The 13,074-nt window shown below is 40.1% G+C and overlaps 1 protein-coding gene across 3 annotated transcripts in view; it reads left to right on the top strand.

Annotated features, from left to right (window-relative positions):
• TTC29 (tetratricopeptide repeat domain 29) overlaps positions 1–13,074 on the top strand; it is a 3,626,200-nt gene that overhangs the window by 3,426,331 nt on the left and 186,795 nt on the right. For 2 of the 3 annotated variants that reach the window (XM_044062242.1, XM_044062241.1), the window contains exon 11: positions 12,727–12,798. The exons of the other annotated variant lie outside the window; for it this stretch is intronic. In XM_044062242.1, coding sequence (XP_043918177.1) covers positions 12,727–12,798 — 72 coding nt within the window. The remainder of the gene's footprint in view (positions 1–12,726; positions 12,799–13,074) is intronic. 3 annotated transcript variants of the gene reach the window in all.

The raw sequence follows: 13,074 nt of genomic DNA, 5'->3' as shown, positions 1-13,074 counted from the left end.
CCTTGGAGATGTGAACATTGACTGGAAAAAAACTATCAACCAATTCTCCAATTCTCAGCATTAATCTCCATGGCTTCAATCAAATAATTAGAACACCCACCTGCTTAAATAAAAACAACAATAACTGCTCCATGCTGGATTGGATACTAATTTCCAATTGAAACCTTTGCCATAATTCTGGCACTTTACCTGACTCCACGAGTGACCACCTCCCTATTTATGTGCAAAGACACTCTCTTCACACTCCCAGGTCCCACATATACAGAGACAGCCACAACCTTTCCTGCTTTGATTCTGTAAACTTTAATAATACACTCCTATCAGCTGACTGGTCCAACCTCCAACACCTTCCCCAAAATGACACAGTTCTAGAATTCAGTCATACTTTCCTCACCACTGAGGAAAATTAAAATAAAAGCTAACCTTGCCCCCTGGCTAACAAAAGGCACTTACTCCCTCATGAAAAAAAGATAACATCTAGAAACAATGAGTCAAATCTAAATCCACTACGCTTCTCCAAAAATACAAAACACTTAGAAACCTCACCAAAAAGCAAATCAAGAAAGATAGGAAGAAATTCTACTGTGATATCCAATCCAACCACCACTCTAACCCAAAAAATGTTGGCACTCCATGAATAAAATCCTCCACCTGGGGGAATCTACTACTCCTAACTCCTACCCTAACAGTACACCACAAGAAACTGCCACACCACTTAACTCTTACTTCATTAAAACTATCTGCAGACTAACCCAGACTGACCAAAATAAAAATCTGCCCCCCACCTCTTCCACTACTACCAGTACCACCTCCTCATTTAAACCAGTTGCCACTGCTTATATAAAATCTCATCTGCTTAAACTAAAACCATGTTCCCTCACTTCTTTTTTTTTTGTTCAAATCATTTTATTAATTTTTTCCAAATAAAATAATAATAAACATTTACATTTCAAGCAAGAATAAATTATAATGAACTATTTGGAAAATGTACAAATGGCCTCAAACCAAATATGAAAAAAGGAAAAACAATCTGAAATACACAAACAAAGAACGTTACACAGTATTAGAAGTCGTTCTACTTCTTCTCCACTAAGGTAAAATTGTGTCTGTTTTAAGTGTCTCAATAAGGGAGAGAACTTTCTCCCAAGGATTATTAATCCATTTCTTAGGAAAGATTCTAATTTCCTTGACTCTGATTTCCAACAGTGCTACATCTTTCAGTATGATTGGAAAATCATCAAAGGTTGGAATGGAGGAGGACTTCCATTTCCTTGTGATGCATTTCTTAGTAGCTGCCATTGTAGTCCAAAGAAGATAAAGGTCTATGTTTTTCGTAACAACAGTTTCATTTATATTCAGAAGAATTAGTGACTTTGACAATATAAAGGAATCTGTAAAAATTGCATGTAGAAATTCACCAGTATCTTCCCAGAATTTCTTAATGTGAGTACATTCATACATAATATGAGACCAATCAGTGTTACATTTTGAAAAACATTTCCAACATGTTATGTCATTAGAATTGTTGAATCTAGCAATTTTGTTGGGTGTATAGAAAGCTCTATGCAGAAACTTCCACGAAAAAAAATTCCAAATTTGTATATTGGAGGTTAATTTAATAGAATATAAGAGACTAGTTGTATTCTCATTTGATAACAATAAAGGATGTTCTTTAGTAATAAAATTCCAGAACATCTGATTAGGGTTGGGTTTGTAATTAATAATAATTTTATGTAATTTAGAAGTTACATTTGTCCAATTAAAATCTCTATATATTACTTCATGTAAGAAAAATATGAGTTTAGGTATGGATTTAAAGGAAGAGTTATCTATTGTTCTGCATAAATCTTGTGCATAGGGAAGTAGACTGCTAAGAGCTAACCAGTCTGAATTTGATAAATCAAATGTATTATTTAACTGACATACATCCATGACTATCATGTTTTCCGTACATTGGTACCAGCATGTAAAACCTTTTGTTTTCCATGTATTAAGAGTATTTATATGAATGTTGTTGAAAAAGTTTTTTGTAATTTTAAAGGGAATTAATAACTGTAACTATAGTTTAATATCAAGATTATTGTTTACAAAACTCCGGAAAGTGTTGTAAATATAATTTATATAGTTTAGATTAGTGGGTTTAGTAGAATTATATTGCAAATTAATACAGATAATATGCCAGAGTTTATTAGTTTGTTCATTTAATTGTAAGTCTTTTGTTAATTTACTTTCTTTTAGGAATATAGCAGTATGTAAGGTTTTCCATGCAGAAGAGAATTTTGGATCAAACCAATTTATTACTGTTTTGAAAATGTACGCTTTAATATAAGATTCTAAATCATGAAAGTTAATTCCTTCCATTTCCCAAGGTCTAATATGATTTAAGAAAGCAATTCTGTTCTTTTTTGGGTACCAAAGAAAATTGTTCCCCCATTTCTGATAACCTACCTCACCTCTTTCTTAAACTCGCAGCTGACTCTATAGCGTACCTGATCTTTATACTTGTTAACAGATCAGTTCAAGAATCTGCAGTCCCTGACATCTGGAAATCTTTCTACACCATACCTCTACACAAAGGAGGTAACTCCACCGAGGCTTCCAATTTCAGACCGATAGCCATTCTCTCTCCACTCTCTAAAATCATTGAAAAATGCATACACAATCAGCTCCTCAAATACATAATTCAGGAAAACCTTCTGACCTCCACTCAACATGGCTTTAGGCCAAATCATAGTACTTCCACTGTCCTTCTGTCTTTCATTCATACTGTTGCAGAGGCAAGAGACAAAAAAGCAACTGGTGTTTTGTCTATCCCTAGACCTCTCAAAAGCTTTTGATACTGTTTCTCACGCTAACCTACTAACTAAACTATCTGATCTCAGCCTTTCCAACTCCACTATTCACTGGTTCTCCAGCTATCTTGCTAATAGGTTGCAGTCAGTACGATGGCAAACACCCTGCTCCCCTTTCTTATCTATCCAGACAGGTGTCCCCCAAGGCTATATTCTAGGTCCTCTTCTTTTCAACATGTTTACTAACTACCTCTACTCATCTTGCAGCACCTTCTCCCTTATATAATATGCCAATGATTTTATTCTTATCTCCATCTCTGACAATATCACTCACCTTCATTCTATTACTCAAAGCTGATTTCTCACCATCGAACAATGGCTAACTGATAACCAACTCATCCTAAACCCTAGAAAAAACAAACTCCTCCTGTTCCTTCTCAAAGCTCTCTCTACCATAAATGCACCTTCACCATCTCATCTCTTGATAACACTATTATCAAAGCTGAATCACACACCAAACTCCTCAGCACCATAATCAATGACCAACTAATATTTGACCCCCACATTCAACAATGTATTAAAAAGACACATCAAAAACTGGGTCTACTCTATAGAAATAAAAAATTCCTATGCCCTGACACCAAGCCTTTAGTGGCACAAGCATTCTTCCTTCCTTGCTTTCTGTATGCCTCTCTAATGCTTACCTATCTGCAATCCACCTTGATAACCAAATTTGAACAAACATATAACAAAGTAGCTAGATTTGCCAGGAAAATACCATACAAAACCCACCACTGCCTTGCTTTAAAACAACTCAGATGGCTTGAATTCCCCCAACTACTGCTCCTATCCTAGCTTCAAATCACTCATTCCTTACTAAATAAAACCTTTGGCTCCTCTCCTCTCTAGTAACCCTTTAAACTCCTACTCGTACCCTTTGTAGCTCTGATCAAGTCCTTCTTGACACATACAAACCAAAGAAAAACATAGGCAAATTACTTTACAAAGGCACAGTGTCCCAAGCCTGGAACAAACTCCCCCTCACATATTCATAACATCAAGTACGCTAACAGTTTCAAAAGAAAACTGAAAAACTACCTTGCTAACACTAGCTCCTGTCCTTGCCAGGACTCTACCTAACCCCCCCAACTTCCTTCTGTTACACAAACTGTATCTCTTATGTATTGTAATTCATTAAATTAGAGCAGGCCAATGAGAAGCTATCAGACACTTCATTGTACATTTTTTTGTTAATAGCAACACTTCCATGCTATGTAACCTATCTATATGGCTTTCAGTGATACAGTGTTATGCCAACGCAGATGTTAAATTGCTTGCTCTAGACTCTTATAGGATCTGTTACTTACTCAAGTCTATCTCCTTTCTTCATATCATGCCATCTTATCTTGTATAACCTTACTATGCAACTGTTAATTTTTATATTGTACAATCTTGAATTTATGTAATCTTTTTTGTGGCCTATAATTGTTGTAATTTTCTATTTTTTTTTTAATTTGTACAGCCTTGAATTTATGCAATTTTTTAAATTCTTTTGGAGCTTTTCTCCTGGGGTGTCCACTGAAAATGAGCCTTTGGCTCAGTTGGACTAACCCAGTTAACAAATGACAACTAAATAAATAAATAAAATAAATAAATAAATAAATATAACATGCATTAGACTTTCTACACTAAATCATTTAGTTCGCAGGTATTCCATAACTTCAACTTCTATTTTATAACTTCTACTTCACTATTCTTTTGTTCTACATTCCTTCTTTGTGATCTTATGTTTTGTTTATTGTGAAATTTTTATATTTGGATGCCTTTGTCTGTATTTCTCTTTGAGTATCTTTAGGGCTGTTTTTTTTGTATTGATTAATTTGGCTTTCTCCTTTGCCTAAATATTGAACCATATCATATATCTGTCTTTCCTATGTCCATATTTCTATTTCATACCTTTCAAAAATCTCTAGAGTTTTTCTTTATATGTTCGCACTTCCTCAGTTGCTTCTTTTTTTTTAAACAACCCAAGGTTTCTTCATCTGTGTAATGTTTTTCATGAATCTATTGTATTATTGAACACAGATTTGCATTTTAGTATTTTTGCAAGTTTTTCTTCTGCAAGTATTTTTCTTTTCTCTAATTTCCCTGTTAATCTGGGATTCTTGCATAATAGTAACAATAGGTAATTTCTGTCTTATCCTCAATAGACCACTCTATCATCTGTATGGCTCTATTTTGGCCTATCATTTTTTGTGATTCTTTTGTGGGCTACTATTTCCTTCTACAATGGTGGGGGGCAGGGGCAGGGGCCGTGAACATGGCCTAGCCCCATAAGAGGAATGTTTCCATGTCTTGAGGATTCTACACTGTCATTTTTTCCAGCCCTGGCAATAGTGCACCTATCAGAATTGGGCACTTTTTATCCTGAGTCTTGTGCACCCAGCTATCTTTTTTTATTTTTAACCTCCTTCTGTCCATGATATATGCTATATAAAATGCAGTTTATATAGCAGTATTGTCTTGGTGAAAGTTTGTGAAAAACAGGGGCCACCTCTTCAAGGTACTCACCAAGACTTGAGGATGAATTGAATTCCAACAATACTACTCTCCTTTGCTTACTAATTAATCATTTCTCCATTCAGACCCTCTGTGTGTGTGTAGGTGTAGACTGATATAGATACAGACCTGCATTTTCATCATATTAGGGGATGCAAAAATGGGTGAGTGGTCCTGGATGCTAACTTTTCTTACTACAGCTGTGCATCAAATTAATCCAAGAAGCAAATCTAGTTTTAGCACTGAACTGGTTCTTATTGTAAGAGTGCGTCTGAACCTTTTCAGCTATTTTATTCACTCACATTTATACTCCAGATTCACTTGAACCAATTTTAACAGGATGCTTTTCTCAGACTGCCTTGTATATTTTTGCTGGAGAATGCTAATGTATGTTGGAATAAAATACCACTACATATAAGATGACAACGCATGAAGCATGTGTAAGTGCAAGTGGCAAGGAGTCTGCTATACCTATCCATAGGAGCTGAATTACATAAGCAATACAAAGTTTGTGGTAGCATTCTAATACAGTCAAAAGATTTAGCTAGAAAACAGCTTAGTTATGAAAATTAAGGTTCCTTATTAAGTAAGCAACGCTTAATATGCTGAATACCCTTTAATCAACAGCTAAATGTTGAGATGGCAAAATCCAAAAGACACGGAACAGCGAATGTGAAGTTGTTCAATCTCGCCATTCATTCTTTACTGATGGGTTCAGAGCCGATCCATCAGCTTCAGTACGGCCGTATGCAAAGCTCGAGGTCTTCCAGTAACTCAAGGCCAAGCCCCTATCCCATGATGCACTGTGAATCACCTCAGATCTAGTTTGCCGCTGCATCTAATCGGAGGTTCCAGTGCAAGTTCGGGCCAGGAATCTAAGGACTCTAAGCATGCCAAGAAATCCAAAAAATCAGAAGATTCTGCGACATCGGCTCCACAGACCTCGGAGCCTACTGTCCTTTCTTTTTGGAGCCGGCCCACAGTTTTGGAGTTGGTATCTGAAATGTCTCAGTTACCATTGCTTCAGTCGGCACCATCGGTGCATTCATCTAGATCATCTGTCAGTCTGTCAAATTTGGATATGGATCGGTTGTTGCAGAAGCTTTTACAGGCATCAGGCCTTGCTAAATTCTTGTCGACTCCGACCCAAGCGGTTTCGGAGCCAAAGAACACTATTCCTGCTGTGACTACTCCTCCTCCGAGCCGTACCGGCCCTTTGGAGCCAGAGGAAGCAGACCTGTTGATCGTGGAGCCTTTGAAGCCGAGACCTGCTCCGGTGTCTTTGGCTCCATCCACTCTAACATCCTCTGCATCAACCGGGGACACTAGGAGCCAACACTCTCCAGTCGGATACGGGGAGGATAGTCAGACCGATTGTCGGTGCCGACTCTTCCTCTCGGGGCATTGGCTCGGATGAGCTCTGCTTCTACCTCTGGCTCAGAGCCCACGGCCTCGGTGAGGGAGGGTTTGACAGTTCCCTCGGATCCGTTGGTTCCTTCCCATCAGAGCTGAGGTGCCTTTGAGGCCATGAGGATAGCTTTGTCCTCCAAGATATCCTCAGCTTCAGGCCTGCTTCCTCATCCCCTTAAGCACCTGTTGTGTTTCTACTTCCATCATCTCGGCTAGGCGTAGAGACCCAGACCTTCAGGTAGCCCCACAGGGTGCCCCCTGCTCTTCTGAGACCTCCCCAGAGGCTCCTACTTAGGAGGTTCCCAGGAAGAGGTTGTGCAAGAGTAGACAATTGGACTCCCCACAGGAGTCTTTAACATCTGACACTGACTTGGATGAGTCAGAAGGGTCCCTGCAGTCCCCCTCTGAGGATATCTAAAGCCCTACTGAGGATGAGTCAGTTCTCCTGAAGGCTTTCAGGTCTCAACCCTCTACCTCTTGGGTGTCTCCGCCCTTCGACGAGCTCATACAGTTGGTCTCTCGGAGGGTGTGGGAGTCACCGAAGTCCATGGAGCCTGTTCCTAGGAGGCCTAATAAATTCATATCACCTTCTCCAGATAGAACCTTCTTTTCCAAAGGAGTCCCTGTTGATGCCATGGTGGTGGCAGTGGCCACCAAAAAGGAAATGTCTGAGACTTCCTTGTCTATCCATCCTCCTAATAGAGAGTCTAGTGGGAAACGTATGTTTAGTTCAGCGACTTTTGCTCTCCACTCACTGAACTACTTAACCCATTTCACTAGGTTGCAAAGAGATCTCCTTAAGGAGTTGGGAGATATTCTTAAGGGTACAGTAGCTGAAGGGGCCTCTGGCAAAGTTGCTGCCCAGCTTGCTACCCTAAACTCTATTGTCAACTCATCCATGCGTCTCATATCCTATTCAGCTGATGGAACGAGTAAGGCAGTGGGTACAGGAATTGCTCTTAGAAGACATTCCTGGATGAGCTTGTGTTCCTTCGTGGAACCCTTTAAGTTATCCTTCATAAACACCCCTTTTTGATGGCTCATCCCTTTTTGGGCCTAAAGTGAAGTAAACTCTGACCAGGTGTGAACAGGAGGGAAAGACTCTGTCTGCCAACTGAGTCCCTTTTTCCACCCCTACACAGCCTTATCCCAAAGGCCAAAAGGGAGGGAAAATGTGGTTCCGGAAAGCCCAAGGAGCCTTTCAGGCACACGTGGTGAACTCCTCCCTCCAGGGGCAGAGGAGGGGATAATAGTGGAAGACGCCACCCTCGAGGCAGAGGGGGTCCGCAACATCAGGGTGACAGAGATCACTTCTCTGGTCAATCCTACCAGCGCTCCTGAAAGGAGGCCCAACTGGCCTGCTCTGGAGGCAGTCGGAGGTTGCTTATCTTTGTATGCAGATGCCTGGCAAGAAATAACAAAAGACAGCTGGGTACAAAGTATCATTTTCAGAGGGTACTTCATACCATTCACCAAGCCCCCCTGTCAATAAGGAGAATCCCAAACATTCCACCCAGTTACAGGGAACAAGCAACCGTAGAGGTCCACAAGTTGCTACAAAAAACAGTCATCCAGCCAGTCCCAGCAGACCAAACAGGTTCTGGAACTTACTCAAGGTTCTTTTTGGTTCCAAAGAAAACAGGGGACTGGAGACCCATTTTGGACCTCAGCAGACTCAACCAATATGTAAAGAAAGAGGAGTTCCGGATGGTCTTGCCCCAGTCTATACTTTCCTTCTTAGGGAAAGACAATTGGATGTGCTCGATAGATCTCAAGGATGCTTGCTACTACATAAAGATGGCCAGGCCATCCAGAAATCACCTGCATTTCCTGCTGGGAGCCAATCATTATCAGTTTTGAGCCCTGCCCTTTGGTCTCACTACAGCCCCCAGAGTGTTCACCAAATGCATGGCAGTGGTCACGGCTCACCTGAGGCTTCTAGGATTCCAGGTGTTTCCGTACCTAGACGATTGGCTCCTTACCGCCACCACCAGGCATCAACTGATTCAGGCAAGGGAGTACACTCTGTCACTCTACAATCATTTAGGCATTACAGTCAACTCAGAAAAGTATGCCTTGTTGCCATCGCAGCATATCGTTTTTATCGGGGCAGAGCTAGACACCTCAACCACCACTCTAAGGCTACCAATCGAAAGAGTCTTCCTTCTTCGTCAGCACATTGGTATCGAAAGACAGAGCACCAGCTTCAGAAGTTCTGAAACTATTGGGTTTAATGGCTGCAGCAGTCCTAACCATACCATTAGCAAGAATGCATATGCAGATTCTTCAATGGTTGTTGTTTACTCAGTGGTCTTACCAGGAACTTCCCATGGACCACACGATTTTGATTATGAGCTCTTGCAAGAAGGATCTCCAGTGGTGGTTGATGTCTCTTCATGTCACCCCTTTGTTCTGCCCCCTCCAGTAGCTACTGTGACCATGGACACTTCCCTGATAGGGTGAGGGGGGGCATTTTCAGGGAATGACTGCCCAAGGCACATGGACAGATTAGGAGTCACACTTGCATATCAGTGTTCTGGAGATGAGAGCAGTACTTTTGGCGTTGCAGTACTTTCAGGACTCTCTTCCCCTTGGAACAATTGCAATTCAGACAGACAATATGTTAGTAGTCTGGTACTTGAATAAGCAAGGGAGAACCAGATCTTACCCCCTTTGCCGAGAAGCCCTCAGAGTTTGGCAGTGGGCTGTTTCCTCCCAGCGCTTTCTGTTGGCAATGCATATCCCGGAGAGATCCAACGTGATAGCAGACAAACTGAGTAGGGCAATCTTGTTGCTGCACAAGTGGTCCCTCAAGAAAGAGATTGTGGACAGGATATTCCACAAATGGGGCCAGCCTTGCTGCGACCTTTTTGCCAGCCACATCAACACGAAATGCAGAAGCTACTTTGCCCTGATTCCTCCTCCGAGAGAAGCCCCGAGGGATGCACTCGTACACGATTGGCCCCCGGGTATCCTCTATGCATTTCCACCAATCCCATTGATACCCAAAGTTCTACAGAAAGCAAAATCCCTGGGAAGGACCATCATTCTTATGGCCCCTCATTGGCCTTGGCAGATTTAGTTCCCATTCCTTCATCATTATCTCTTGGAAGATCCCCGGATTCTGGACCCAGTTCCAGACCTTCTGACACATCTGTCGGGGGACCTTCATCCTTCTCTGCAGTCATTGAGACTGACAGCTTGGCTCCTCCAGTTCTCCTCATAGCCAGGCTTCATAACCTCTCCAGTGAGACAAAACAGATCCTTTTGTCTTCTCATAAGCTGTCCACTAGAAGATTATATCTTAGTAAGTGGAAGAGATTTTTCATATGGGCCTGTAAGCAGAACATTGATCCTTACCAAGCCCCCTTGACATCCATACTAGAGTTCTTGACTATGATTTTTAATAAAGGAGCGGCAGCTGCAACAGTTCGGGTTCAGTTGGCTGCTATATCTAACTTTCATCTTGGGATTGATGGGTTAAATATCCTGTCCGTCAAGTTATCCAAGGCCTTTCTAAAGGGGACATTTCATATGAGACCACCTGTGAAAACTCCCTTTTCTCCATGGAATCTAAATGTTATGCTGTCTCGTATAATCCTTCCCCCGTTTGAACCAGCATCATCTTGCGACCTCAAATATTTGTCATGGAAAACCATTTTTCTGGTAGCTATTACTTCTGCCTGCAGAGTGTCAGAACTTCAAGCTTTATCTATCAGCCCTCCTTATTTGATTTTCCATGCTGACAGAGTATCTCTTAGGACAAATCCCTCTTTTTTGCCCAAAGTTTGTTCAGAAACTAATACCAACCAAGTCATTAAGTTACCAGTTTTCTTCCCTAATCATTCCAATAAGTTGGAGTATATGCTGCACAAACTTGATGTTCACAAACAGCTCAGATTTTATTTGGATAGAACAAAAGGTATCAGGAAATCAGACCAGCTCTTTGTTTCATTCTCTGAAGTCAGAAAAGGCAGACCAGTGGCTAAAACAACTCTGTCTAAATGGTTATCTGATTCTATCACCTTTGTCTACTCAGCTGCTAATATGCCTTTGTAACACAAGATTAAAGCTCACTCAACCAGAGCAGTTTCTACATCCTCTGCATTCCAAACCAAATTGCCCCTTGATGACATTTGTGCAGCAGCCACTTGGTCTAAACCTCATACCTTTATCACGCATTACAAAGTTGATAAGGCCTCCAGGAACAGGGCTTCTTTTGGGTCTACGGTTCTGAAGAATGTACTCCCATGAGCCACCCGAAATTGATGGTGCTAGGGACGCTGCCCATCAGTAAAGAATGAACGGCGAGATTGAACAACTTCACATTAAGAAGTTATGTACTCACCATAACGTTCCATGTGACTTGTTCATCTCGCCTTCATTCTTACGTCCCTCCCTCCTTCCCCCTCCTGAGAGTTGACCTAGATGTTGGTCTCATTCTGGTTGCTCAATTTCTTCTTCCTTTCCATAGGAGGATAGCTCATTTATATAGTTATAGTACACAGCAGCAAACAAGCTCTGAGGTGATTTACAGTGCATCATGGGATAGGGGCTTGGCCTCAAGCTACTGGAAGACCTCGAGCTTTGCATACGGCTGTACCAGAGCCGATGGATCAGCTCCGAACCCATCAGTAAAGAATGAAGGCAAGATTAACAACTCACATGGAATGTTATGGTGAGTACATAACTTCTTATTCTTTTCCCAGGGAGAAAAATCACTGGCCCATTTTCGGGACTTTGCCGTTTTCTCCACTGTGGTGCGATCTCAGAGTTGGTATATTTAAGTAGAGGGGGGCGTGTTTTTTTTTTTTTTTTTTTAGATCAGGGGAAAAAAAATCGCTGTTCCGTTTGTTTGGAATTTTGTGTTTTCGTTTTTTTTTGGGTTGATTATACAGCATTCGCTATTTTAAGCATTCCTTGTTATAATATAGACCCGAAAATTAAGTGGTACTGTACAAGATTTTAAGCAGTTGTGTTTTAGTAGTTTATAGCTTGAAAAATACAATTGACAGATTACTGACTTTTCTGCTGTTGACAGAGATTAGCATAGTTCTTACTCCTTAGTCATTTGAAAAACAGTTTTGCCATTTTCCAAAGATTGCAGCAATGTCACAAAATGAGCAGTCACATCTGCAGCCACTTCTCTTCTTGCATGGGAATCAAGGATGAATGTTTAATTGAGCTGTCTTTGAATTCATTATCTTTTAGTAGTACGAATAAATACAATTTTGTATGCCTTTATTTGTGCGTGAATCACAATAATTTCAGGAGAAAAACATGAAATAAGCAAATCTTAGAAACTATTACTTTATCATGTTTAAACATGGTGTTTAAGAGAACACAGCAGAAGCCAGCTCTGTGGAATGAAAAAATGAAAATGTAGAAATACTTACACATGCATCATTACAGTTTTGAAATATTTTTTTACTGAGAATTTTTTTAACACTAAGCAAACATTTATTCTTCTAATTCTTGTCAGTAGTTTGATAATAAAAAGGCATGATGTACAGAGCAGATGACTTTGTCTTTCATTTAAACCAACATTAAATATGAACAATCACGTTGACTGTGCACTAGCTATAAATTTGTATAGGCAGCTGCCAGAAACATTGAAATGGCAGCCAAGATGTTTCTATATAATGACATACAATGTATTTTCTGTACAGTGTCTCATAACAAGAAATACACTTTATTAATTAAAAACAGAAGCTGCATGGGGATAGCATGCATTGTGGTTTGCTAATTAAATCAGGGAAAACCTAAATAAAGCTTTCTCATTAACGTTAAACAAAATAATATGACACTGTAGTATATTTTACAGAAGTAAAAGTAAATTAGGTATGGAACACATGTCACTAGATAAGGACAGCTTCAATGCAATGACTTCTGTGTCTCCTTGTCCTGTGTATATTTAAGACTTATGCCTCAGTAAATGTACTAATCAAGAGTGTTTCCATTACAGGAATGTCAGAACTTGAATATAAAAACCAGAACATAGCATCAGAAGGGAAGACTGATGACAGACGTTTGGAAGGTAGATTTCATCATTTTTATCCATTTCCCTAGACACTGACATCATAGGTTGTTTTCTGTAATTATTAAATCTGCTGCTGCACATTAACAGTTTTATCAAAGGGTATACACCATCATACAGCAATGCAACAGGAAACAACAAAAACAAATAGTAGAAACAAAAAAGAGAAAAAAAATAATTTCCAAAATTAGTTGTCAGTCTATCTACATTACTCTAACAGTGAACAGTCTAAAACTCACAACTTAGTTAATGAAGTACAATAAACACAATTCACAG

The sequence above is a fragment of the Protopterus annectens genome, chromosome 2.part1, assembly GCF_019279795.1.
Source record: "Protopterus annectens isolate FY-2018-M chromosome 2.part1, PAN1.0, whole genome shotgun sequence".
Classification (NCBI taxonomy): Eukaryota; Metazoa; Chordata; order Ceratodontiformes; family Protopteridae; genus Protopterus; species Protopterus annectens.
This window is presented reverse-complemented; position numbering and strand designations above follow the sequence as displayed.